We start from the raw sequence: 26490 nt of genomic DNA, 5'->3' as shown, positions 1-26490 counted from the left end.
TCATTCAGCACGAGTCTTCTCTAAGCCTGGTTGGGGCAGATTGAAACTATTGTTGTTGTTGTTGTGCTGAGGCTCAAGGTACACACTATTAAGTGTTTTACTCCTAGAGCATGACCACATTTTTGGCCTTGAGAGCCGTAAGCTCCTCTTTAGACCTCCTTTGCATCTCTTTCATCTGCCTCTGCATGTCTCTTATCATCTTTAGCTTGCTGAGATAATCATCTAATTCTTTTGCCACGATGTTAGATCATCATATTTCTTATAGTCACTATAAGGTTTGCAGATTGTTGAATATTTGACCCCACAGTGGGTGCAAAAAGTGTTTCGTGATGTAGAATTAAGGTCAACGTCCAAAAAGTCGTCCAAATGTCCAAAAGCTATCTTTCGCTCCAAGTCTTTCGATAGTTGTTCGTCCAAACTTCTTTCAATTGTTTGTTCAACTTCTTTCAATCGTTTGTTCAAATCGTTCGAAGAGTAACTATAAAAGGCATTCCAATACCAAAGTTAGCTCTTGAGAGTTCAAATATTAATGATACAATAAATACAATGACTTAATTACATCACACCTATATTTATAGATTGTAAAATAAATTTGTAATTAATAATAATTTAATTACAGTTGAATTGTTGCTAATTATACTTTATCTCTGTTATTTTAATATATAATTAATTGCTTAGATAATTGACCAATTGGTCAAGCTCCACGACCATTCAATCCTAGTGATAATTTATCTAAGCGTCTTATTAATAGCTGACTAGACAATCATACAATATAATTATATTAATGTATAAGAGAGAGATGGGACTAGAAGTGACTTACGTATGAACCACCTTACCTAACTGCTTTCAAATAGATTCGAATTCATTCACTTCTAAACAAGCAATCAATATCTAGACCGCAGGTTCTAACTATCCAAATATTAGTATAAAATCTCCAAAAATTTAGGAAAAGTATTACAACTTTCGATTCAGTGATATTAATCAGTAATGTGGAGTACAAATGTGTTCTTAACCAAGGCCTGTTCCTACATCCTGTCGAGGAGCGTCAGCCTTAATGCGTGGCGGCCTGATAATTCGATCAACGAGTCCATATTCAACCGCTTCCTGTGCGTTGAAACGTTTCATCCTGCTCAGGTCAAGGGTAATCTGAAGAGATGCGTTCACTACAAATTAGTTTCCATGCCAACAAAACTCATGAAGGAAGGGACTAAATTACGCACAATCGAAAAAACGGATTTGAAATAGAAAACTGAAGGAGGCAAAGAACAATTGTTGGAAAAGGACAAGCACATCCTTGTTTAAAGGAGTATGTCAAAGAGTCTCTCTTGGACAATCTTTTGTTTGAGCACACTTCTAGAAGAGAAAAATAATAAAAAAAGATAAAAGTTTGGAAAAAGTTAATTTTAGCTTCCGGAAAATTTGAGTTTCGTTTTTTTTTCTTTCTTTTTTCTCAAAATATTGCTTGTGGACAAATTTGTTAACACAAACCAAGAGTTGAATTTGACTTCATCAGCAAAGAAAAGCTACTGATTTTTCAATTCAAGACTTATTCTTGTCTTGCAGTAAGTTGGATAGTCGTGTTATTTAAACCAGCACAGACGTCACAAACTCATTTAACTCCATGAATTTCATTGTTGGATTAACTAACCTTCTCAACAGGCTGACCCGTTTTCTTAGCCAGCTCATTGAAAAGGTAACCTCTGATTCTGAGTAGTTCATTTGCTTCATTCTGAATGTCATCAGCCTGACAATTTTCATGAGGTTAGCATCCAAAGTAAAAAACAATCTCATTCATCATCTGGGAGGTGATACCTATGAAGACAAGACATACCTGTCCACGAGCAGCTCCAGCCGGAGATTGAAGGGCAATTCTAGATAGAGGCATTGTAGAACGATAACCCTAGATACAACAGAATTTCATGAAAAGATTAATAGATAGTCAGACCCATTTCAATGAATCAGTGAGCTCTACTCGATACAATGAGCTAAAGGCACAATTGTATGAATCAAATAGACGTGAAGGCCACAAACAACACAACAGAATGGAGCAGAAGGAGGGAGCTTAGGAGTCAAAATTTTGATAGTATTAATGACTGAAAGAGTAATTTAATGTTCATTACTATTTTTTTTTTCATTTTTTATCTAATTGTGTGATCCCAGTTCAGTATGGGAGATATCCTCGTTCTTAAGAAAGTACCACAAGTGTTATTGCTGAAAAAATGGCCATTCATGAAAGATAAATGATATGCTATAAATATAAACAGTAGTACATGTCAAGTACTAGCTAATGTTATCTTTTTCTTCTCCTTTGCTGCTTCAAATGTATATGATGTTAAGACTAATTTTAATCATATTAATGATGGGAGGGGACACAAATGAATCATGTATGATATAGAGACAAGTTTCCCTTACACGAGCCTAAAGTCCATATTGGATAATTTGTTTAATATTGGGAGTAGAAATTTCAAATCATATAAAGTCACCAGGATAGACTTGACTTTTACGAGTTTCATCAACAGATACTGATTATAGAGTACCTTTTCACCAGCAGCAAGGAGAAATGTTGCAAGATTATAAGCAAATCCAACACAGTGGGTGGCTACAGAACTTTGCAAACTCTGCATCGTGTCATAGATAGCCATGCTTGGTGTAAGCTGCAAAATTGGCAAGCTTAGGCAAGTTAAAAACCATGCCTAATTAACAAGATGAAGCAAGAAATAGAAGGATTTAATTGATTGATCATAGAACACTTAGTCACAAGGCTTACATCACCACCAGGACCATTTATGTACATATAGAGCTTCTTGGAGTTCTCTATACTGTCAAGATACAGCATGGTCGCCAATATTTGGTTACTAAATTCTTCATCTATCTCTTGTCCAATGAAGATAATACGTTCTCGATACTGCATCAATAATGAACTAGATTTTGTACTACTTTAAAAAAGAGATGAATATACCTAAGTGATACAAAAGAAAACCAGCATCTTTTGTATGTGTGAAATGTCTAATTAGTAATATACACCAAGGACTAATGACTTACTAGGGCATTCCATATATCAACCCATTGCCAAGTTCCTTCACCAGGTGTCTTATAGGGGACTTTGGGAGTGCCTATGGGCATCATTCGAATACTTGCCCTTGATGGATTGTGTTTGGCATACCTGAAAACATGAAAAATATATAGTTTCCTTCAGTCTGTTTCAAACAATGCATAAAATTTGTGGCATACTCTTCTACAAAGTGTGACATATCATGCACCCCCAATTAGTGTAAACCAGGTTGTATCCATACTTTTGCTAGGTCAAAGATTATTAAGAACGCTCTTCACAATTCACATTTGTATCGAGAAAATTAATTAAGAAATATTGATAGAATACCAATTGATATATTGAAGAACATGATTATCAAATCACAGAATACATATAAAATACAACAGAATTTGCTGTCCCAGAATCAAAGGCTCTGACATAGATGGGTTCTCTATCCAAATTACCAAAAAAGCAACTCACCAATCACCCTATATACCTATGACATACTTAAATAATTGCTCCAGGCATTCTTTCCTTAACTGCCAACATGGCAGTGACTATTCAACAAATTCTAATAATACATAAACTCCTAATGATAGTTATATTGAATATATTTTAATATATAACAATTGCTTTTCCTTGCTGCTAATAACTATCCTAAATCTTGAAGGCCGAAAGTAGGAAAATGGCTCTTCCACATTATCTTTGTCCACTTCAAATACAAATTACTTTGCCATCTTCACTTAGCTCTTATTATATCACAAAATTAACATTCTTAATTTCTTCTCTGCACATAAAATATAAGGGTTGAAATAAAGATGAATTGGAAAAGGAGAGTGAAGGATTACCGACACTGGAGAGTCTTGTGTACTTTCCCATAAAATTCAGCGGTTACATTAGGTTTTACCGCTCCAAAAGAACCTGCAATGGAAAACGATGAGCGGGCAAGCAGAGAAATACAAAAATTGAAATATAACAAGAAAAGGATGGAATGAGACACACTCGCCGATTGAAGTTTCAACCCGGAGTAGAGTTTTGTTGCAACGCTGAAACCGCAAAAAGAGATAACACAAGAAGCATTAGTTACATTATACAGTAAATTATATAATTTTGGAGAAGGAGAGAGAACTGTGACCTAAAATTGGAAGAGGAAGATAGACGAGGCGCAGAACCGGTGGTGTAGGGTGCCACCGCCATGTTGAAGCGATTATGAGCGGATAGGGAACGCACTTTTGTGCCCCAAGAACCAGAAGAGAAAGGAGCTTCTTGCAAGAGGAATGAAGATGAATGGATATCGAAGACGATGTCGTTTGAATCCTCCTTATGCTAACTAGCTGTGAGTATCCCGTTTTGAAAATTTTTTAGGCTTAAATAAATGTTTGCTAATAATATTTTATTTAACTAAATAATTATTACAATTTTAAGCACCAATTTTTATTACACATTTTGGATCTCGTTGTAGTAGAAGATCTTTTCGGATTAACGTTTACATTTAAAGAGCAAAATCACTAGACTAAAATTTATATCAAAGTTATGTTTGTTATTAATTGATGGGGAAATAGATGTAACTAACATATAATCAAAAACATGTTAATAAAATTTGAAGAATGATGGTTTATAGAATATCTAAATAAAGTATGTGGATTAGATAAATTATCCAAATGAATATAACATTGTTTTTATGAAATTACTTTTAAAAGAAAAATTGTAGTAAGGTATTCTTTATATTAGACATGATGGAAAAATTAGTCATGTTATAAACTTTATCCTCAATATGTATAAATAGATGTATATAAATAGATGTTTGTACCACCACCAATACAAGAAAAAAAATTTAGAGTAGAAATTCAAATTTTAATCAATAATAAATAATATTTAAAATCACATCAAATAAAAAATTAAATATGTCGAAGGTTTGGACCAAAGTCAAAAGTCGAGTTGGATAGACAAAATCAAAAGTTAAGTTACTTAAGTTTGGGCCAATGATTGAATTGAGTGGACATGAATCGAAAATTTGATCCGAATCACTCAAGACAAAAGTTAAGCCATGTTAGTCTCTCACTAAAAATCAGACTCAAAACATGTTTAATCTTAAAAAAAAGTTATATACATCAAAAGAAAAGATCTCTTTATATAATAATATAGATATATATTATAGAAACCATTAAATATTTGTGTACTTTAAATATAATATTTGTCGTAAAAAAACAACTTATTTTTGCTTTCTAGGTCAAGATTCGTTTCTTCTTTTAATCATGAATGGGGTTAAATTATAATTTTATTTTCTCTTTTTCAATAGTTATATTTTAAAAAATTAATTTGAATTCATTTTTAATTTTACATAAATTTTACTTTTTAAAATTTCGTTGAACTGAACCTAGATTTAGCATACTTATTTAAAGTATTATTAATAAATAATATACTTAATTAAAATGAATAATAAACATATAAAACATATTTAAAGAGAACTAAATTGCAAAATGATCGAAAATATAAATCTTTTAATTTTCTTTTCGTCACTTGTACCTTTCCATTTTTCCCTGGCAAAAACTTATCAAGATGTGAAAAATATTTAATAAAATATAGTATTTAACAATTTCAATTTCTATGTGTTTTTAATATAAAAAATACAGTATTAATCTATTTAAAATTATTGTTAGTATAATTTCTAAGATAAATAATATGTTAGTTAAGGGATAATTTTTTTATATCATTACAATATATAATAGATAACCTTTTGTTTTAATATATATAAATCATAGTTAAGGTTAATAATCTACAATGCACCAATTGAGATCACGTATCCACGTACAAGATATTTTAGGATATTTTATTATAAGAAGAATCTAATTTATAAGATATTAAAATTTTTATAATGACAATAATTTATAATTTTAAAATAATATTTTTTATTTGAGTCTCAATTTTGTTCTTGTCTGTTTTTATTCTTAAAAATTAAATAAATATTAAAAAACTTACAACTAGTCATGCTTCATATTCAACCAGTTGACTCGTTATTTTTCTTATCTAAAGATTCCTAAATGCATCACGGATCTCACCGGTTCGATCAATATAAAAAGATAAAACACCATTTAAATCCCTAAAACTGTAATAGTAATTATTGATATTTTGTGTCTCTCACCGACCCCAAATAACCTAATAAAAAGAAACTGGTTTTCTAATGAATGTGAGTTTCTAAATAACTTTAAAGTTTAAGCGCTAAGGCAAAGGTTATATAAGGCAAGATTTTGCAATTTGAATTTACTACAACAAGCATGAATCGAACAGAAAAATAAAACTGCTTTGAAGTGTGTTATACAGAACCAGATATCCTATTGGTCCTTGTCCAACAATGAAACAAGCCACCATCTTATATGAGTCGTAATTAGTGCCCTCAAGCTGCATTGAGACTCCAGGAATCCTCCACAAAACAAGACATCAATCATCCTGATCTTCCAAAGATGTGTAGATCATCCTGCACCAAAAACCATTAGTAAGAATAATAACTTAACAACATTTCTTTTTAAAGAACATTCGCCCTTTCTCTGCTAGTCACCATACCAAAATAAGGATAGGAAAAGGATAAAAACAAGATAGAAGAGTTTGACAAGCCGTTGCTTCTTTTCCTTAGAGAGCAAGTTGAATATCTCTGTAACATCAACCAGATGTTTTCCTTGTCTATATCTGTTCAAAGGAAAAAATAATGTAATTAGCAACACCATGCTAAGCACATTCCAGAACATACTAAGATAATAAGGATATTAAAGCATGAAAACAAGTCGTCCTTTAATCCCCCTCTAACTACAAGAAACCATTAACTAAACAAAAATGGTAGCTGGGACACACACAAATTCTACTAGGTGATTTCGATGACAAACTGATGCTGAACTCTACAACAGGAAACTCCTTTATTTGACAGGCAAGGGGCATCCAAGGTGCATAGACTGTCCTAAAGAACTCGGGTAGGTAAAGAGTAACTTTTAACTTGAGTTACTAAATTTTGGATACCAAATCATTCCCTTAAGTAACATGGAAGAGATTTAAGTAGCAAACAAATCTAAGAATGTAGCCTGATTATCAATTATATAAACGGATAAAGCAAGTTTCCCCTACTGAGTTCATTTTTGTGTGGTGAATCATGCCTACATCATTCCTTTGACTGATTTACAATATTAGGGATGTTAAGTGCTATTTTCGAGTTTGGTTCAGTTTGAGAATCAAACTCCATTAAATTATCCCTCACTAATCCTTAAAAGTTAGAAACCAAACTAAACTGCTTGTCCCATTTCATTTGGATTTACGAATTCCAACAAAAACTAAACCAACTATAATGATCTTTTACAATACATGTATTAAAGAATAATAACATAAAGTTCATAGTTCTACACCTAGATAGATAGTAGAAGATGGAGGATACAGAGTGAGATTCACAGAAGAAAAAAACAACTCGAGGCCTATTGACTTCTCATACAAGAGAAATTGCCAATCACCCCCCAGCCCTTTTTTTTCCAGTGAACAAATACCATGAAAAAGAATGAACAAACTTTCCATATGGTAAAAAATTTGGTTAACCGGTATGGTTTGATTCTCTTACACTCCTATACTTGAACGAAAGTGCAGAATAATGCAAAGAACCCAAAATCAAATCCAAACCCCCATCAACTACTCTTGAACAGAATATTACACTTCGTAACATATAGGCTGCTCAGCAACTCCATGAAGTGTAAACTGAAACTTACATTATATCAATCAAATTGCCTTGTATCATGCCTGGTCAGTCACATTACTTCAATTCCAAAGAATGCAAAGATTAAAATTTGTAATTCAATCTGCCATCCACTCTTAGCGTACAGACATGGATTGTTTTCACTTAGATGTTTTCTTAAAGCCATTATACTCATTAACCGCTATATTTCATGAACGATAAACTTGGATTACTTCTAAATTTGATAGAAAACTTACAATCTCACGTTGTAGTAGAGGTAAGGAGCGCAGAACAGTGACATTATCCAATGCCCTGTGACGAGGTAGAAGCCGCATAAAACACCTAGTATAATGTATTCAGGCAATACTACTTTGTTTATTCGAGATGAGGAATCATATGGATTTATATAATCAAATTCTAGGTCTGCCAGGCACATTAACTGCAACAAATGTTAAACATCACACCAGTCAGATTATACCAACAATAAGATGAAAGCACACCAAATTCATTAGACTCCTGGAGAACATATCAATGACAAAACACATTTTGGTGGTAATAACACTTAACAATCTTCAGAAGCAGAAACATAAAAGTAACAAAACATGGACATAAAGTTAGATGAGGCTCCTAACTTCTGGAATATACAATTGATCAAGTGAAGACGTGAACACATAAAACATCAGAAAACTAGTAGATAGACCTCTTTCCAAAATTATAATAAGCACATATGTAATGTAACCTAACCATACAAGCATCAATCTTTGACCCCCCACGGTTTAATTAAAATTGAATGTTCATATATTTGTTAATTGAGTATCATAAAAACTCTGACATATTCATTTTGTTCGTTGATGTACATCTTCTGAGGAAATACTCGACCTAGACCCTTACCTATAAAAATGTTGCGAAACTTTTTACACCGCATAAGAACCCGTATGCACATAATTTTCATCTCAAGTGTATTCGATTGAAATTGGTAAGTATTTTTTTTCCTCGACTTTTTTAAAATACGAATTGGCTTCATACTCTTATTACCTATAGCAATCAAAGCTACACGTGGAACAATCAAGCATACACCCTGTTGAATGTTTGAACTAAAGAACCAATTTTTGGATGATGGGGCGCTTTAAATTGCTCTGAAGTTGACTTTAACAAGATATTGAAAAGGAAAAAAAAAACACAATCAAAAAGTATGAGTTAGGGCTTTTGGGATTGACCTGGTAAATGACGAGTACAATTAAGGCAATAAGGATAAAGAAGGAGATGAGCCACGCAAAGATATCAGCCATGCTCCCTCCCTTCTCCTCTTTCTCTAGTTTTCGATTTCAGTTGCAGCACAACGCGTTCGAAACATGCGATGTTAATTGACACGATGGCAGTAGAAAGAGCTCGGACGCAGGGTGCACCTCACGAGAAGGAATACAGTAAAGAAACCTCGAAGGGTTTGGATTCGGCAGACAGACAAACACTCGGAGAAGCTAAGAATCGTGTGCCAACTTCACCATTTAAGGGTCCTTGCCAGTCCAACCGGGAAAAGAAAGGAAATAGTAAACCCTTTTATAAAGAATAAAAACTGAAAATAAAATCTTCATCTTTAATTTAAGTCAGGGTAATACAAATATTTTTACAATAACTTTAATTAGATTTAAAATACGTAATAAAATAATAAATAAATAACAAATCGGTGAAAAAAGTAATACTTGAATTATATCAAAATATTATAAAAATTAGATTTAATATTTTGTATTAGGAAATTGGACGAAATCACTTACCTGATGATTACTTATTTGAAAGAATATATTCAAGGTTAAACCTCTTTCTTCCTATTTATATAGAGTTTTTCCAGTTCGATTCTCATTTTTTTTAAATTCTTAATTGAGTTCTAAATAGTGCTAATTTGAATCAATTAGGTTCTTACCGTTAAATTTGGCTTAACGGAGTTAAGTTTTTGTTGAGGTTGGAAGTTGACGTGACAAGTTTTTTAAACCTAAGCATTCACATAGCTCTACGTGGAATTTAAAAACATTTTAACATTTTGATTAAAAAATAAATAAAAAAAGTCATCTTCCGTTACAATCAAACACCATCCAGAACCAAAGAACCCAATCCCGCAGAACCACCATTATCTTCCTCGTGCACCATCAACCTGCAATCAAGTAACCACAAAATCAAAATTGTGACTCTGTCATGTTCACTTTATTTCATCTCCTTCCATCCAGCACCACGAAGGCAAATCGTCATCATGGTCAACGTAACCAGTGCTCAAGCTCTTCACACACAACCGAACTCATCATCATCTATCTTCTTCTCCATTAAACTATTTGAAACCTGTAAAGAGAAAACAGAATCACAAATCTGAAAACCCTCAAATTAGTCACGAACCCTAAATCACGCTAGACACCAAACACGAAACTTTCGAATCTTCATAAAACCAATTTCAATTCAAAGCCTACAATTGAAACCCCTAGAGAAGGTAGAAACCAAAACACTGACAGCGTTAGGGTGAACCAGTCGGAGATTGAGATTCGACGCCACCTAAAGCTTCGCCGGCTCCTCCACTCACTATCGGTAACCTCACCTCGCTCAAAAACTTGGACTTATCAAAAAATGGTTCGTCTGGCAATATCCCAAATAGCATTTCAGGTCTGAAAAACGTTGAACAAATTGAACTATTTGAAAACCAGCTTTCCGGTGAATTACCTTAAGGTTTAGGCAACCTCAGTAGTTTAATTCTCTTGGACCTCTCTCAAAACACTCTCACAGGGGAACTACTGTAGGGAGGTTCAACACACACATACACGTAGATATCTCCATAGTGATAAGATATTGTCCACTTTGGGCCAAACCCTCACGAATTTGCTTTTGGTACCACTCCAAAAGGTCTCTTAACAATGGAGATATGTTATGTGTATATAAACCCATATTCATCTTTTATTTTATCCAAAAGGACTCTTAACAATCGAGCGTCTGATTACGTCCGCGAATCGCTTCTCAAGAACGCTCCCTAAGCAATACGATTTGACAAACCTCCAACCGCTTGCATTTGTTGGCGGAGAAGGCTCACCGCACCGTTGACGAGGTATAAGGTAGGGCTAGGAATACTGTAGAGAGAGTAAAAAAAATTAAAATGTTTCTTTTATCAAATTCCACGTGAGAATGCCACATTTCAAAAACTAGTCATATCAATATTCCACCTCATAAAAAATTTAACTCTGTTAAATCAATTTAACGGTAGGGATCTAACTGACTCAAATTAGCACTATTTAGGACTTAATTGAAAATTTTAAAAGAACAAGAATCGAATTGAGAATACTCTACATAAATAGAAATAACTAAAGAGATTTAACCTATATTTAATTCAGGTACACATCCGTAATAGATATAAAGAGTGTATTGTTGGCTATTTTCCACCACTCTGATGCTCAAGCTCTATATTAGTATTATGTTTTTAAAATTTATTATAATTTTATTTGATTGAATTTTAGTTAAATATTTATATTTTGTTGTTCTTTCATACCATTATGATAAGAAGATAGTTTATGGATGACAACTTCTACATGCAGCAGAAAAACCAAAAACCATTTAATTTTCAAAAACTTAACAATTCCTTAATTTCTCTCTTAAAAGAAGTTCCTTGAAAGAGAAAATATAATTAAAGAAAACTTACTTTGAAAATAATTAGTCATTTTTTAAAAGATAAATATTTATCTCAATATAAATTATTTAAAAAATCTAACTCTATCTAATAATATATTGAGTTATATAATAAAAATAAACTTTAAAATAGATAAATAATAACACATTTAGAAATAAGATATAAATGTTTATTTTTTAAATTATCATAATTTTATTTCATTGAGTCGTAATTAATAATTTATATGTTGTTGTCCTATATTATAGTTATAAGATAAGAAGGTAATCGATGGAAGACAACTTCTCCAAAAACAATGGAAAAATTAAAAAAAAAATATATATTAAAAATTCTCAAGCTTCTTAAGAAATTCATTAATTCCTTGCAATGCAGATTCCCTAAAAAAATAATTAAAGGAATTTTATTTTAAAAGTAATTAGTCAATTTTTTTATATATAAATATTTTATCTCAATATAAAGTAGTTAAAGAATCTAATTCTAATACTATACAGTATAATGTAATCAAAGATTCAAAATTATAAAAAATAATTGTGATAAATGATAAAACAGAAATATAAAACTGAGGTATAATAAAGATATATTTTAAATAGAAAAAACTATAAATAAATTATAAATTTTTGTTTTTATATTTACTATAATTTATTTGATTGAGATTTTTTAGTTAATTATTCATATATATTTTTCAGTCATAACATATCATAAGATAAGAGGGTAATTGATGGAAGACAACCTGACAAAGTAGCCTAAAAAAACTATTAAATTTTTATAAGTTTCATAAAAAAAATTCGGTATTTCCTGTCTTCAAAGAATTTTTCTTGAAGGAAAAAAAATATAATTAAAAAAATTACTTTAAAAATAATTAGTCAAATTTTTTTAAAGATAAATATTTTATCTCAGTATAAAGTACTTAAAAATTCTAACTGTATAATATTATACAATATTATGTCATGAAAGATTCAAAATTATGAAAAATAAATTAAGAAATGTAATAAAATAAAGAGGTTTCATTCCTCTCAACTCTTTCTCTTTCATCTTTCTCATTCCTCTCAACTCTTTCTCTTTCACCTCTCTCATTCCAAACATTTTCTCTGTCATAACTCCAACTGAAAAAAAAAATTAGAAACACTCGTTGTTAAACAATTTCTTATAAAAAATGATTTTATAATGAACTTTCATTTTATAACTTTTGTCTTATCTAATTTTATCTAATTTTCACAAACATAATGACATATGAAGGAATTGGTAATTGGTTTGGAAAAAATAAAAAACACTAGTTGTTAAACAAATTCTTACAAAAAAATGATTTTGTAATGAGTTTTCATTTTATATAATTTTTGTCTTATCTAATTTTCACAAGCATAATGACATATGAAAGAATTGGTAATTGGTCTAGAGGATTTTTTTTAGAGATGATAATTCAACATCTGCAAATGATGAGAGGTTAATGAAGATGATGAAATTGAAGAGATCTTGAATAAACCTTTGCCTGAAGGCAAATATGCCAATGATGAATATTTCTGATTTTTTCACTTGGGGCTACAGTAGGGTGACAGAGAAAATGTTACAGTGAGAGAGATGAAAGAAAAATAGTTGAGAGGAATGAGGGAAGTAAATAAGAGTTTGAAGGTTTCTTGTTTTTATTTTAGTTTTGAGAATAAAATTATTAAAATACCCTTAATCTTAAAACTTAGAATCCATAATATATAAGAGTATTTTTGTCTACTAAAAAATCCGATACACATTGCTAAAATGTACCAACTTAAAAACAGGCGTACGCGCGTTAACAAACCCTTCAAATAAAAATATAAGATTAAATTTATATGCAGATAAATTTTAACAGACTATAAGTAACAAATTTAGATTGTGTGCGCCTCATGGATGTTTGGCCCTTTATGGGTGCATGGTGAGAATACATGGTATTGGGTCTAAAGAGTGATATCAAGCACGAAACTTACTAAAAAAATCGGTATACTGGTGCTTCAGAAATTATCTGACTTCTGGTGATGGGAAGTGGAACAAGGTTCTTATATCGTTGATACAACTAACCAACTCTTTATAAGAAACTAGGGTTGCTTTTAACCAATAAATCAAATGTTAGCTTTTGGTACGAGTTTTCTAAAAGGTGCAGAGTGTAACAAGTTGCATTGTTTTATTGATTCATGATTGAGAATTTTATCTAATTCAAAGTGATCAATTGTAATTTGTTAAGTGTGTGCAATAGAAGTTGATTGAAAATTTTGGAAGAGTCAAAAACTTATAATAATTTACGGGAACTAGAATATAATTTAATAATATATATATATATATACACTAATTTTTAATATTAGTATATAATATTAAATTTCAGGTTGTAGGGAAAATTTCCAGTTTTTTAAGGTTTAGATACTAATTTAGATCCTATTTTTGTTGAATTTTTTTAATTATGTCATAGTATTATTTTATTTTTTAATTAAATCCTAATTTTATTAATTCAGTTATATTTTGTAATGTTGTTTAAATAGTTAAGAGTAGGGATGACAACGGGTCGGGTCGGGTACGGGTAGTGCCTACCCGCAATCCGACCCGCCGGATAAAATCGTACTCGTTACCCGACTCGCTACCCACCGGGTACCTGTTTAAAAAATACCTGCGGATATTGTAAAACTCGCGGGTACCTGCGGATACCCGTAAAAAATAAAAAAAAAATTATTTAATACATTTTAAAAATTAAATTTAAATAAAAATACAAATATATATATATATATATATATATAATATAAATTAAATTAAATGTAAATTAAAATTTAATTTTAATTAAATTTAAATTAATAAAATATTATTTTATTTTACTTTTAATTAAATTTAATTAAAAAATATATAAATTATTTTTTTTTAATTTTTTGCGGGTAACGAGTATCCACGGGACGGGTAGTATACTACCCGTACCCGACCCGTTTAGAAGCGGGTATTAAAATACCCGCTACCCGTTACCCGCGGGTAGTAAATATCCACGGATAGTTACTACCCGCCGCGGATTTTACCCGCGGATATCCGTGTCCGCGAGTAAATTGTCATCCCTAGTTAAGAGTATATAAGGTGGTCACATTTAATTAAGTTTTTTATTTTGTTTATTATTTTTAAATGAAAAAACTGAGATAAGAATTATGGTATAATTGGTAATTCTGATATTGGGATTTTTTATGTTGGTGAAGGTTGCAAATTTGGCGCTTGTTATATTGGAGAACATTGCAATTGGACTAGCATTCTCTCCTAAATTTAGCATCGTTTCCTGCAATTGGGCATGTTCAGTGACCATTGAAGTAATTGAGCATCAAAGAGGTGAGTTTCAGTTTCACTATGTTGTGTATCGTTTAGAGTTTTGTTTCTCCATTGTGTTTTGTCGTTGTCGCATTTTGTTGATATTTTCTTTTTTCATGTTGTGGATTGAGCAGTTTTTTATTTTGTTGTCTCAATATCTGAACAAATATGTGTGATTATCGGTTGCCAATTATCGGTTGTCGTTCTTCTTATTTTTTATGCACTTTTGAATGTTTGTCTCAATGGTTCCTATTAATTTAAACATAGTCATATTTGACAAAATTGTTCTATATATATTGGTGTTTAAGATGTATGATGACAGATTCGAAGTTGTGGTCCATCATTGTGGATATTTTAAAGATATTGACATCACAAACAGGAGGCATTAACTACAACAATGGAAAGGATCTCCATGACTCTCGGTGGAAGTTTATTTTTGTGATATATAATGTATCTGAATTTTAATGTATTTTGTTGGAAATTTCTAGATCATGTATTTTGTTGAAATTTTCTGGATTATGTCCAAGGTGAGCATAAACAACTATGAAATCATCCCGGGTTAGGTTTGAGGTGACAACAATGGCTACTACTTTAACCCGACCTATTATCTCATAATAAATTTGATAGATTGGATAATTTTATTTACAACACGAATGATGACGTGTACTTTTATCTCGACTCTAGGACGAATACGAACTACTAAAGCATGTATCAGTGGAGCCTAAGTGACCTAATATTTTCTTCTTATTAAAGTACTTCCATATTGTCTCCATGACGGATAAAGACCACTAGCCCCTTAGGTTCAAGCATGCATCACTGATGAAAGTGTGGAGCCGAAGTGACCTAATGTTTTCTTCTTACCAATGCAACCCTTATGTTTTCTTCTTTACCTAGAGGATGGAACAAAATCTCATTTTTAGGTTAACAAACCACTCCTTACAATTCATAAATACTAAACCTTAAAACCAAGTTCCCTCTATTTTCAATTAAAACTAAAAATACGAAATCACATACTATTTAAAATGGGTCACGTCAGATAAAATGGGCCACGTAAAATGAATTTCCAACCTATACATTATGTTATTAACTATTTAAATGTCACTATTATAAGAGGACTAAATTTAACAAAATTAACAAAAAATTAGAATATGATTGAAAAAAAAATAATATTAGGACTAAATTAAAAAAACTCAACAAAAATAGAGATTAATATTAAGTTTTTTTTAAATGTGGATTGAACTGAACCTTATTTACTTTATCCAAAGGTTAAACGGATTCAGGCCGAGTTAAAGGTGGATTGATATGTAAACAACTGACCACAATACTTTATTAGTTTTTATATATTTTTATAATTTTTTTATTACAATTATTTACTACTTCTAATTATATAGATTCACAGTTTGATTTTTTTTAGTTACTAAAATGTTATTCAATAGTGTTTGAATAATTTGAATGTTTAATGTATTCGTTTGTCAAGTTATATACATTGATATTTTAATTTCCAACTATTATTTTTATAATAATATTTAAAGAATTAAATAAACATTTTAATTTCACTACTATAAAAAAAAGTAAACTAAGACTGAATTGAGTCAATATATTTTTATTGTACTGTAATAAATTTATAAAATATATTATAAAAATAAAATGTTCTTAAAAAAATTACTAACCTAACCTATCAACCAACGTATGATAAAAGGATCCAAGTTACAAAATTTAGAGTCCATAAAACATGGATCACAATGAGGTGACTTTTTTTAACTCTTGCATGATGGTGATGTTAGCAATTTAGATTATATATATATATATATATATATATATATATATATATATATATATATATATATATATATATATATAAAGAATCATTAAACGTGATTGTATTTTATTAGTCAATTTTGTAAAGTGATATAAGTAAATATGTTAAAAATATATATGTCATAAAAAAAATATTTTGTTGAGTCCAATAATAATTTTAATTTGTTAAAGAAATCAAATTATAATTATTGAAACTAAAAAGATGTAACTAGTTATATAAAACGTCATGGTCGTCGTATATAAGGTCGTGGTATCATTTTATGTCCTTTATCTTTGTTACGAGAAAACCCAAATAGAACTAAAGATGCTTTCGCTCTTGGGAACTATTCTTATTACGAAGGTGAATGCTTTTCAATTATTGATATATGAATATCATACATCTAACAGGTGAGCCAATACTTGTTAGGATGATTCACTTTGACACCAATTGACAACCTATCATGTCTCTTTTATCGAAACATAAATAAATTATAGAATGATCTTATGAAAAATATATTCTAATATGAAGCAAAACAGAAAATAACAATGACATTCAAACGCATAATCCAATTATCCAATTCATACGGTAGAGTCGTTACATTTAAAGTGTGTCTCAGTTTTCTTATGCATATGTTTCAGAACTTGAGAAAGTTATATTATGGCTGTGAAGTATACATACACAACAAAAGGTAATTGAACAAAAAAGCAAGGCGTTGTTGAGATATGGTGTTCATGGATGCCTGTGTACGATCCCAATCTAAAGCAGGAGAGGAACGAACACCATCCAAGGAAATGCAGAATCAATTGCCATATTCTCTTTCTCAGAGCAAGAAGAAGAGGTTGGCTTTGAGCATAGAAAAAAATTCCTTGATCCCAAATTCATTAGCTTTTCATCAGCCTTCAAACCTGTACATCAAAATAATTCATCAATCACTAAAACGAATTGTAGGAAGAAAAAGATAAGATCCAATGTTACTACTTACTTTGAAGGGCGAAAGAAGAGTAGTGAAGATCGTAGCACTTGTGATCATTGTTCTTCAATAACGGCCTCCTCTTCTCCTTCTTGTAAGACGCCAACGCCGCCTTTATCAGATCGGCCACGGTGTCCTCAGGCGATATCACCACCTGTACCGCTCCCACGCCCTTCTCGATGCTCACGTTCAGCAACACCTTTGATGGCCGGTGAAAAGACTCGCTGTTATGCAACGGAACCTTCAGCGTCAGTGCGAACCTGCGAACGCCGCTCCAATGTTTCTCCGACCGCAGCGAACTCGGTGGGTCCTTACCGGAGAATTTTCTCCGATGACCCGGTGACACTGAAGTCATGCTTATGAGGATAAGTATTTTGGCTTTCCCTCTTTTCTCCTTGATAATTTTGTTTATGGATCACATCACATGAGATAGAGATGTATGTGTGCGTAGTTTGAGAAGCAAAAGTGATGCTTAAGGAGTAAGGAGGGTGGTTGATGAGAGAAGCTTCTCTGAAAGTGCTCAGCTTTAACTTCTCTGAAAGTACTTCCATGGATGCTGATTTGATTTGTCTTTTTATTTCTAGGGCTTACTTCTGCATTCTGCAATAAATATAATTTTTAAATTACAATTTTCTGTTTAATTCCAAGGATTTTTATGAAACTTGTATGAGTTTGAGAAAATAACTCATGTACACTTCTAAAGGCTGTCAGAAGTGTTATTAATAAATAAATAAACAAAGATTTAGAAAAAAAATAAATACCGCGCATGATAATTGATTTGTGAAAAACAAGAGAGATTAGAATACGATGGAGTAAAAAGGAAAATAAAGTGGAGATATATAAGTATAATTATTAAATTATTATTTATTCTGTGATTAGTTGGTCGAATAGTCTTTTTATTTTTAATCTTGGCTTTAAGTGTTTTTGTTTGTTTTATAAATTTAAAATAAATGTATTTTGCAAAAAAGTTATATCAATTTTTACGTACATGTAAAGTATATAACTAAGAAAAAAAAATAGTAGTTTTAATTTATTTGGATACTTTTAGTGAAATATTAATTCTACCTTTTAGTGATACTTTCATTAAAAAAAAACTATATAATTCCATCAGTTAATATTATGGAGGAGCTATATCAACAAAACAATCTTTTTTGTACGCCAGATTATAATAATCTGGAGCATGAGCTTGATAATATGATATTTCTCCTAAAATAAATAAAAATATCAATAATAATAATAATAATAATAATAATAATTATTGTAAGTTATAAATAGAATAATTAAAAATAAAAGATAAAGTTAAATTTATATAAGTTAAATATTTTTAATAGCATGAATAATATTAAGCAACCAAACGCATGTAATAATTTTAAATAAATAATATTATATTTTTTCTATATATCTAGTGTTTTATAAGAAGGTATAAAATGAAAATACATATATATTTTGCCTAATAATTTTAAAAGAGTCAAATAATATATTCAAAATTTATATATTTAATTATCATCATTAATACAATAAAATTAATGTATAATTTAATATATTCTTCTTTCTTCTTTTATATTCTTGAACATATCAATTTATCAGTATAAATAGAAACATATTTCAAAGAATTAATATAAAACTTTTCATTTGAAATTCTTTGAACCTTAAAAAAAAACTTATATAATTAAATAATTTAATCATTAGTATCTCTAATTAAATCTTAAGAAAAAAAAAATTAACGCACCCCTATATATATTGAATATCTCAAAAATATAAAATACATTTAATCTTCATTTTAAATATTCATCTTGTAAAAGAAGTAGAAATAAGAAAAATCAGAATTATTATTTTAAAAATGAGAAATGGTGATTTAAAGGTGAGCCAGTGGTTTCAAATCATTGATGAGGGAAAGTTCTTGGAAATGGGCGAAAGCCTTCGTTTTTGGATGTTTTCTTCAGAATAATAAGCTGGGTTAAATAAATAGATCGAAGTAGTAACGGAAGGGGCCGAAACATTAACAATTTATACACGGATAAAGATACTTTTGATCACTTTTTTACAACATGTTAACACTAGATGATAATAAAATATAGTGAAAAAATATTGTTAAAATATTATTATCTTTTATATATATTCATGTTACGTGATAATTACTACTTACTTATTGCTAAAGAGAATATTTTACATCATTTTCACAAAGTAAAATGAAAAGTAAATATATATTCAAGTTAGAAACAAGATAAAAGTTATATATACATATCTATATATGTATATATATATATATATATATATATATATATATATATATATATATATATATATATATATATATATATATATATATATATATATGTATATATTTAACCCTAAAAATAATATTGTAATTTTCTTGAGCTTTTGTTTTAGTACATGAGTTATAGGATACTTATGGGCATAGCCAGTCTTGTTGGTCTTAGTAGGTTCCTGCCCTTAGACTTTCCTTTTTGTGCTTTTTTTATACTAATACACGTATGAAGAAAGTTATACTTATTTCCCTTATTTTATTTTGTATAACATTTATATTATCTCGTTAGTAAAATATCATTCTCTTCTTTTCTTAATTTTTAAGTAAATATCAACATGTTATATATTTTCAATAAATGATATTTAATGTCTTTATGTAAAATCCTAAAAATGACACCTGGAGGGACAAATGTCTCAAATTCAAGAGAGTGAGCATTTTATAGAATTTTTCAAACCACAACTCATCTCATTTTCTCATAAATATGCATCTCTTTAAAACTCAAACTTCTATCTTTTCTCCTCCTTCTCTCTAGAAATTCTTCATCTTCTTTCATTCTTTTCTTCAACCAGCCACTCTTTAAGCAAATTTGGGAGTCACTACAAAAAAAATGCAAGTTATCTACTGATATTTATATACGGATTTTAATCCGTATATAATATATGTATTATATACATATTTTATATACAGATTTTGGAAAGTGAATTACATACAGACTTTATGTACGGATTTTTTCTGTATATAAAATTCATATATAAAGTTTAGCATGTTAGAATGAGAAAATTTGTAAAAACCAACATCCGTATATAATGGTGTATAATCTGTATGTAATTAAAAATAATAATTATTAAAGATAAAATCTAAAAATTCTTTTCCCTCTTTTACGGTCACCCTTTTCCCACTACTTTCCAAAATCTAAAAATTTTACATTTTTTCCCTCTCTTATGGACACCCTTTTCCCTCAATTTATAAAATCTAAAAATTTTACAAATTCCATTCAAAATTAATCAATAATCTTAGTCACTACTCTAAGTTCTCTCAAAGTACGAACCCTAGGTTTCTTCTCCTTTCTTGACGCATCAGTGGTCCCCTAGACCAGTCATTGTCGCACCTTCTCTAGAGATATACGAAGCCTTCCGAGCTCACTCACTGATATACAAAGCCCAAGTCTGACTCCCTCTTGCTCACTCTCAGTTCAGCCCCTCCCGTTGCCTCCATTCTCGTTCACTCTCAACTCAGTCTGTCATTCACTGCCGCTGGTTCGTGTTCACTCACAGTGTTCATCGCTTGGGCTCTCGCTGATGAAGATCGTTCTTCCTACTTCTTGACACACAGAGTTTGTTCATTGTTCATTGATGTGGTAAGTCATGTTCTTCGTTCATCATTAAATCCCTAAATTCATAAAACCCGAAAACCCTAATTCCTCTCTTCTTTTCTTTCTTTCATTCACTCACGTGAAAGCATTTATGCGGGCTTGAGCTTTGTTGTCTAGATCGGAGGCCAACACATGTAGTTGGCCTTTCGGGGTAGGGTTTATAATGACCCAATTTTAAAAACTTAAAAAAAAGACCCTCTTTTTCTAGGGTTCTCCATCACAAATCAGAACCAAACAACATCCTACTCTGTTTGACTACTCTGCTTGACTGCTCTGCTTGATTATGTATGTATGCAGTATGAAGGTGCAGCCAATGAGGGTGGTAGAGGACCGAGTATTTGGGATACCTTCACTCACAAATATCCAGGTAAATATATATGATTCTGATTTTCTCTTATGGTTATACTGAAGATCTTTTCCAAAATTTATATAATTATTGATATATAGTAATTAACATGCAAAAAAGGTAGAAGACAGAAGCAATGAGGATGTTGCAGTTGACTCGTATCACAGCTACAAGGTATTGTCGATTCAAAGTTTTTGTTTCTTTTGATGTAATTTATCAACTATCATCACTAATGAAAAGTAGCGCTGAAAGCTTATCAGATATTTGCATCATATGGGGGTATATTAAATTCATCATCTTGTTTTTTACTATAACTTTTGTTGATTACCTTCAAAAATGGTCTTCTTGCTCTGTGCATGTTTCTGATGTGAAATTTCTATCGTCCAGTGAATTTGAATTCAATGCAACAGCTATAAATTTGTTTCCAGCTGATATACCTACCAAAGTACGTATATGAATCTTCAGTATATATTTATATATATTTTTTCGATAAGCTCTATTATATATCTGTATAGCACTCCTTGTAATCAAATAACACAACTGTCTTTTTCCTCTAGTATTTTTGTTCCTCAATCCTTCCATAGTATCTAAACATGCTTGTTGTTGCCGCTGCTTATATTACTGTTTCTATGATGGAATGAATACTACATTAGAATTTTTTTTTCTTGATAAAAGAACAAGCTAAGGAGTTAATATAAGTTCAGCTCATCATCTCTTTCTTTTCACGTTTGAAAGGAAATTGAGCTGTTGTTGTCCTGTGATCAAATTTATTTTTTGTGGTCAAAATGGAAAAATAAAGGATAATGATTTCCTCTCTGTTTGGTTCACTTTTTTTTCAAAATACTAGAGTTCTAAAAACAAAGTAAAAGTCGTTTTGCAGCTTTGTTTCTCCATACAACATTGCTTCAATTATTTTTAAATGAGAGAAAAAAGGAGGCTAGAATGTGCAACTTATTTCTAAAAACTACTTCAGTCAGTTTTCCTTTTCTTGTCTAAAACCCACTTTATCCCTGCCTTTCTTTTATCATCAACTCCCTAATTCGGAAGAGTTTTTCACCATTTTTTTAAGTAGAAGAAAAACTAGGAAAAAAGCTGAGTCAAGCAATACTAGTAAGGTCTTGTCTGCTGTCATTATTTCAAGTGATAGAACTTATTCCCGTCACATTTGTGTAATGCATAATTCTAGCTACGTTTCCTTTAATTCCTAAGCAACTTAATTGTTACTTGTCAGTAAAGAACCTAATTTGCACCAGCCATTCTCTTTGACTGATGAAAAAAATAATGGAAGAATTGGTTTTTTATGGTATATGATTTGTTGCTTTTGTTTCTTTTGCATAGGTTTGACATACTTATACATTAACTTGGATTATTGTCTTCAATGACAAAATTCACTGTGTTGCAGAAACTTGACAATGAGGTGGAAGGAAATACATTCCAAAACAGTGACTTTGACGAAGTCTGAGTATCAGCTTGATCCGTTGCCAAGTACTCCAATTCTGTTTGTGAATATTTGTATAGATAAATTAGTTAGAAAAATGTAATGTTCTCATTCTTTTTTGTTCATAAATTTTGAGTGTAATTGTTCACTCCTGAAGATGAAAGTGGTTTGAGATATCCATGTAATGAATAAATGATTATGTTAACATGTCATCCATGTTATGTCAGTTTATACAAGTTTGCCATCACTTGCACTTCATTTTATGATTTTGTAGTAGTTTTATGATAAAGGCAAATCATCTTGGTACATCTTGATTTAGTTATTTAATATGTAAAAAAATAATAATTATGTTGTAATGTCAAAGAAGATCAATTTGTCCTTAAATTATACAAAATATGATTGAGATATTTTTTACATATCTAACAACTAAATTATAATTTTTACTTTTACCAAGACTTTTTAATCACTATATTATCACCCATTTATATTGTAAGTTTCTTTGTTTTAAAGCTTTTTATTTTTACAAATAATTTTTTTTTCTCTATTGTATGTTACATACGGATTTATCCGTATGTAAAAAAAATATTTTTTTGATATATTATATACAAATATTATATACGAATTTATCCGTATATAAATTACATACGGATTTATCCGTATATAAATTACATACGGATTTATCCGTATATAAATTACATACGGATTTATCCGTATATAAATTACATACGGATATATCCGTATATAAATTACATACGGATATATCCGTATATAAATTATATACGGATATATCCGTATATAAATTATATACGGATTTATCCGTATATAAATTATATACGGATAAATCCGTATATAGTTTAGCTATGATGATTTTATATACGGATTTTTGTCCGTATATAAGTCGTATGTAACCAAGTGTTATATACGGATTTTGGGTCTTATATACGGATTTTGGTTGTATGTAATTCAACTTTTTCTTGTAGTGAGTCAAGAGCTTCTTTTCCACCGATCAAAATCAAGTTTAGGGTCAAGTAAGTTCATCCTCTTCTTAGAAATTCTATTTTCGGGCACATGCAAGCCAAGTTTCTGGTTGCATGTGTTCATCAGCTTCTTCTTCTTAGTTCTGATCACTTTTCTAGTAATTTTGGGTTGGTCTTTCCTCACAAATCGGTGAAATATAGGTGTTCTTGGGATTTTCTAGGAAGGAAGCAAAGTCTGGAAAAGAATAATCGTTGTTCGGTCCGGTCAAGAGGTAAGGGAAGCTAGATTATTTAATTATGATTTTTCTATGTATGAAATTACTGTCTGGATGGTTGCTTGAATATGAATTGAATGTTTGATTGAATTGTGTTGAATGGATGAATGATGGAACCTGTGAATTTGTTGAAGTCTCTGCATAAGTGTTCGGTCAGTTCTAGTTTTGAGAAAGTGAGTAAGTGAAAATGAGAGTTTGGAGCTGAGAGTGAAATTGGTCAGTGGGAAGAGTTTGAGCAAGTGTATTTAGACCTATTAGAGCCTTTAAGTTCTTCTGTAGGGTATGAAAAGTGAGAAATCTGACTTTGGGTCCTTGGGTTCTTATTTTGTGTAAATTGAGGTGAAATCTGTCATGAAACTCTTTAGTTTGATGTTTTTGAAGTTTAAGTATATCTGATTAGGTGTAAATTGATATATGATTCAAGTTTTGAGGATTTGAAGTTATCTAGAGTATTTAGAAATAGTCATGTTGGGTGTTGTTCATAATTCTGCAGAATTATGCAGAATGCTGGAATGGTTAGTATTGACCTTTCGACCTTGTTCTGCTCTCGGTCATAACTAGGTCAGCCTCTTTAGAGACTCTCCAGTTCATGATCGTTCGGTTTCTCGAAGAGTGTTAGATTGGTACTGACACTCGGTCTCGGTAGTGCTCGGTCTTGTACTAGCACTCGGTCTGGAGAACACTCGGTCTGGAGAGTGCTCGGTCTTGCACTGGTACTCGATTTGGTATTTGTGTTCGGTCTTAACTACGTTCGGCCTCTGATGTGCCTTACCTGTTAACGACCTTTCGGTCTCTCTTAGTGGTCGGTCCTAAATAGTGTACGACCACTTCTTTAGTCTTATCTGTTATGAACCGTTCGGTCTCCACCAGTCACAGAGTGTTCGGTCTAAGCCGATAGTGTTCGACATAAGGAAAAAACGTTCAGTTTAACTCTAGTTTTCGGTTGTTCTAGTATTCGACCCTAAAACTGTGTTAGGCTCATGCTTGAGTCTCACTCTTAAATGACCTTTCGGTCATGTTAGTATGTAGGGAAAGTTTCTCCCGTTCGGTCGTATTCAAGAATGTTGGTTGTTTTACTGATCAGTTTGATTATACTTAAATGTGATATGAATGGAATAGTATGGATATGAAGAAGTATGATGTGATTTGTATTATATGGATATGAACGAGTGTTACAAGGAGGAATATCTCAGAAGTGGTTATGGAATTGTAAAGTATGAATATGGTCAGACTAAGGTGTCGTTCATCCTGACATTCTAATGGTCACCGAGTCTCAAGTAGAGAATAGTGGCGCATGTGGTGAGAATAGTAGGAGGCCTGGTTACGTATAGCTTGGGGTTCCAGCTATCGGACTAAACTCATGTGTAGACTTGAGTTTCCAGCTACAGTGAGGGATGAAGGGCTAACCTCGTGTGGCGGCTTGGGTTTCCAGCTATGGTAATTCTGATGATTTTCTAGATTATCTTTTCACGAGTGCAAGAACGTCGTAGCTACATAATTCATACAGTCCGGACAGTCAAAGGGAAAGTGGTCGGTTATAATATGTTGGTGTGATTTCTGTAAAAGTATGATTGTTTTATGTGTTTGTATGAAATGTATGTTTACATGGTTAATTAAATTACACTAGCTTACCCTTACTTTCCTGTCTTGTCATGTGGTCCGTTCAGTTGTCCTTGTCCTTGCAATGATCACTCTGTGGGTGTGAGCAGAAGGTGTAGAAGCTTCTCTGGAGCAGGCGCTGGCAAAAGAAGAGGATGGTCTCCGCTAAGAGTAAGACCGTTCGGTCTTGATTTTGTTTTGGTATTTAGTATAGGACCGTTCGGTTAATACATTTTTTGTATGACCGATCGGTCTGCCCTTTTGGGTTGTATCAGTGTAGGTTTCTGTAAAGTTTTTAATTTATAGTTATTTTAGGATAACTGTAAGTTAAACTTTAATTCCTGTAACTGTTCTATTTTTATTGTAAATGTAAGTACTCTTGAATATAGTTTGCAGCTATATTTTTGGAATGTTATATTTTTAATAATGCCATAAAAATAAAAAATTAAATATTTTTTATAGAAAACTGAATGATTTAAATATTAAAAGAACGTGTCACATTCTTCCAATATAAGAAAATTAATATTATTGTTTTTTGTTGTGCCAAGAGTTCTTTATCTTTTTATTTTGTACTTCGAAAAAAACTGATGTGTTGTTTGGTGAGGGCTGCCTTTGTCTTGAATTGCCTCTACTGGGCCACTCCTTTATGGCCTTTTATTCTAAGTTCACCAAAAATTCCAATAGGTTAACTCATGAATGATAATTGAAAGGTTTAACTTCCAATGTTCATTTCAGAACTTACAGAAAATTATTTTCTATAT

General features: G+C 31.1%; 3 protein-coding genes and 2 long non-coding RNA genes across 5 annotated transcripts; 2 read left to right on the top strand and 3 right to left on the bottom strand.

Moving 5' to 3' along the window:
• Positions 1-903: 903 nt before the first annotated feature.
• Positions 904-4371, bottom strand: LOC108333929 (ATP-dependent Clp protease proteolytic subunit-related protein 2, chloroplastic). Its single transcript, XM_017569445.2, has 9 exons — positions 4167-4371; positions 4034-4077; positions 3880-3952; positions 3043-3163; positions 2768-2905; positions 2538-2654; positions 1832-1900; positions 1649-1744; positions 904-1146 (listed from the first exon to the last, which is right to left on the bottom strand). The coding sequence occupies exons 1-9, from the start codon at positions 4226-4228 to the stop codon at positions 1009-1011; spliced, it is 858 nt and encodes a 285-aa protein (XP_017424934.1). The 5' UTR covers positions 4229-4371; the 3' UTR covers positions 904-1008.
• Positions 4372-6235: 1864 nt separating this feature from the next.
• On the bottom strand, positions 6236-9280 carry LOC108332512 (protein cornichon homolog 4). The gene is made up of 4 exons (XM_017567813.2): positions 8954-9280; positions 7994-8175; positions 6593-6715; positions 6236-6506 (listed from the first exon to the last, which is right to left on the bottom strand). The coding sequence occupies exons 1-4, from the start codon at positions 9023-9025 to the stop codon at positions 6470-6472; spliced, it is 414 nt and encodes a 137-aa protein (XP_017423302.1). The 5' UTR covers positions 9026-9280; the 3' UTR covers positions 6236-6469.
• A 7749-nt stretch (positions 9281-17029) lies between these two features.
• Positions 17030-17911, bottom strand: LOC108341593 (uncharacterized). The gene is made up of 2 exons (XM_017579260.2): positions 17466-17911; positions 17030-17388 (listed from the first exon to the last, which is right to left on the bottom strand). Exons 1-2 carry the CDS (start codon positions 17806-17808, stop codon positions 17240-17242), a joined length of 492 nt encoding a protein of 163 aa, XP_017434749.1. The 5' UTR covers positions 17809-17911; the 3' UTR covers positions 17030-17239.
• Positions 17912-20738: 2827 nt separating this feature from the next.
• Positions 20739-21674, top strand: LOC128194955 (uncharacterized). The gene is made up of 3 exons (XR_008246431.1): positions 20739-21079; positions 21392-21461; positions 21561-21674. It is a non-coding gene; the product is annotated as an uncharacterized LOC128194955 (long non-coding RNA).
• A 150-nt stretch (positions 21675-21824) lies between these two features.
• Positions 21825-23083, top strand: LOC128194067 (uncharacterized). Its single transcript, XR_008245352.1, has 2 exons — positions 21825-21885; positions 22843-23083. It is a non-coding gene; the product is annotated as an uncharacterized LOC128194067 (long non-coding RNA).
• The last annotated feature ends 3407 nt before the right edge of the window (positions 23084-26490 follow it).

This window comes from Vigna angularis, chromosome 1, assembly GCF_016808095.1.
Source record: "Vigna angularis cultivar LongXiaoDou No.4 chromosome 1, ASM1680809v1, whole genome shotgun sequence".
Lineage (NCBI taxonomy): Eukaryota > Viridiplantae > Streptophyta > Magnoliopsida > Fabales > Fabaceae > Vigna > Vigna angularis.
Note: the sequence above shows the minus strand (reverse complement) of the source record. Positions and strands in the feature narration are given on the sequence as shown.

Coding starts and splice junctions, on each gene's coding strand:
- LOC108333929 (XM_017569445.2), bottom strand. CDS start 4,228: ATGGCGGTGGCACCCTACACCACCGGTTCTGCGCCTCGTCTATCTTCC. Junction 3,164..3,879: donor CACAAGACTCTCCAGTGTCG/GTAATCCTTCAC, acceptor TCATGTTTTCAG/GTATGCCAAACACAATCCAT. Junction 2,906..3,042: donor TTGATATATGGAATGCCCTA/GTAAGTCATTAG, acceptor TTATTGATGCAG/TATCGAGAACGTATTATCTT.
- LOC108332512 (XM_017567813.2), bottom strand. CDS start 9,025: ATGGCTGATATCTTTGCGTGGCTCATCTCCTTCTTTATCCTTATTGCC. Junction 8,176..8,953: donor TTGTACTCGTCATTTACCAG/GTCAATCCCAAA, acceptor CATTTGTTGCAG/TTAATGTGCCTGGCAGACCT. Junction 6,507..6,592: donor CTTTTCCTATCCTTATTTTG/GTATGGTGACTA, acceptor TTTTTGGTGCAG/GATGATCTACACATCTTTGG.
- LOC108341593 (XM_017579260.2), bottom strand. CDS start 17,808: ATGACTTCAGTGTCACCGGGTCATCGGAGAAAATTCTCCGGTAAGGAC. Junction 17,389..17,465: donor CTCTTCTTTCGCCCTTCAAA/GTAAGTAGTAAC, acceptor TTTGATGTACAG/GTTTGAAGGCTGATGAAAAG.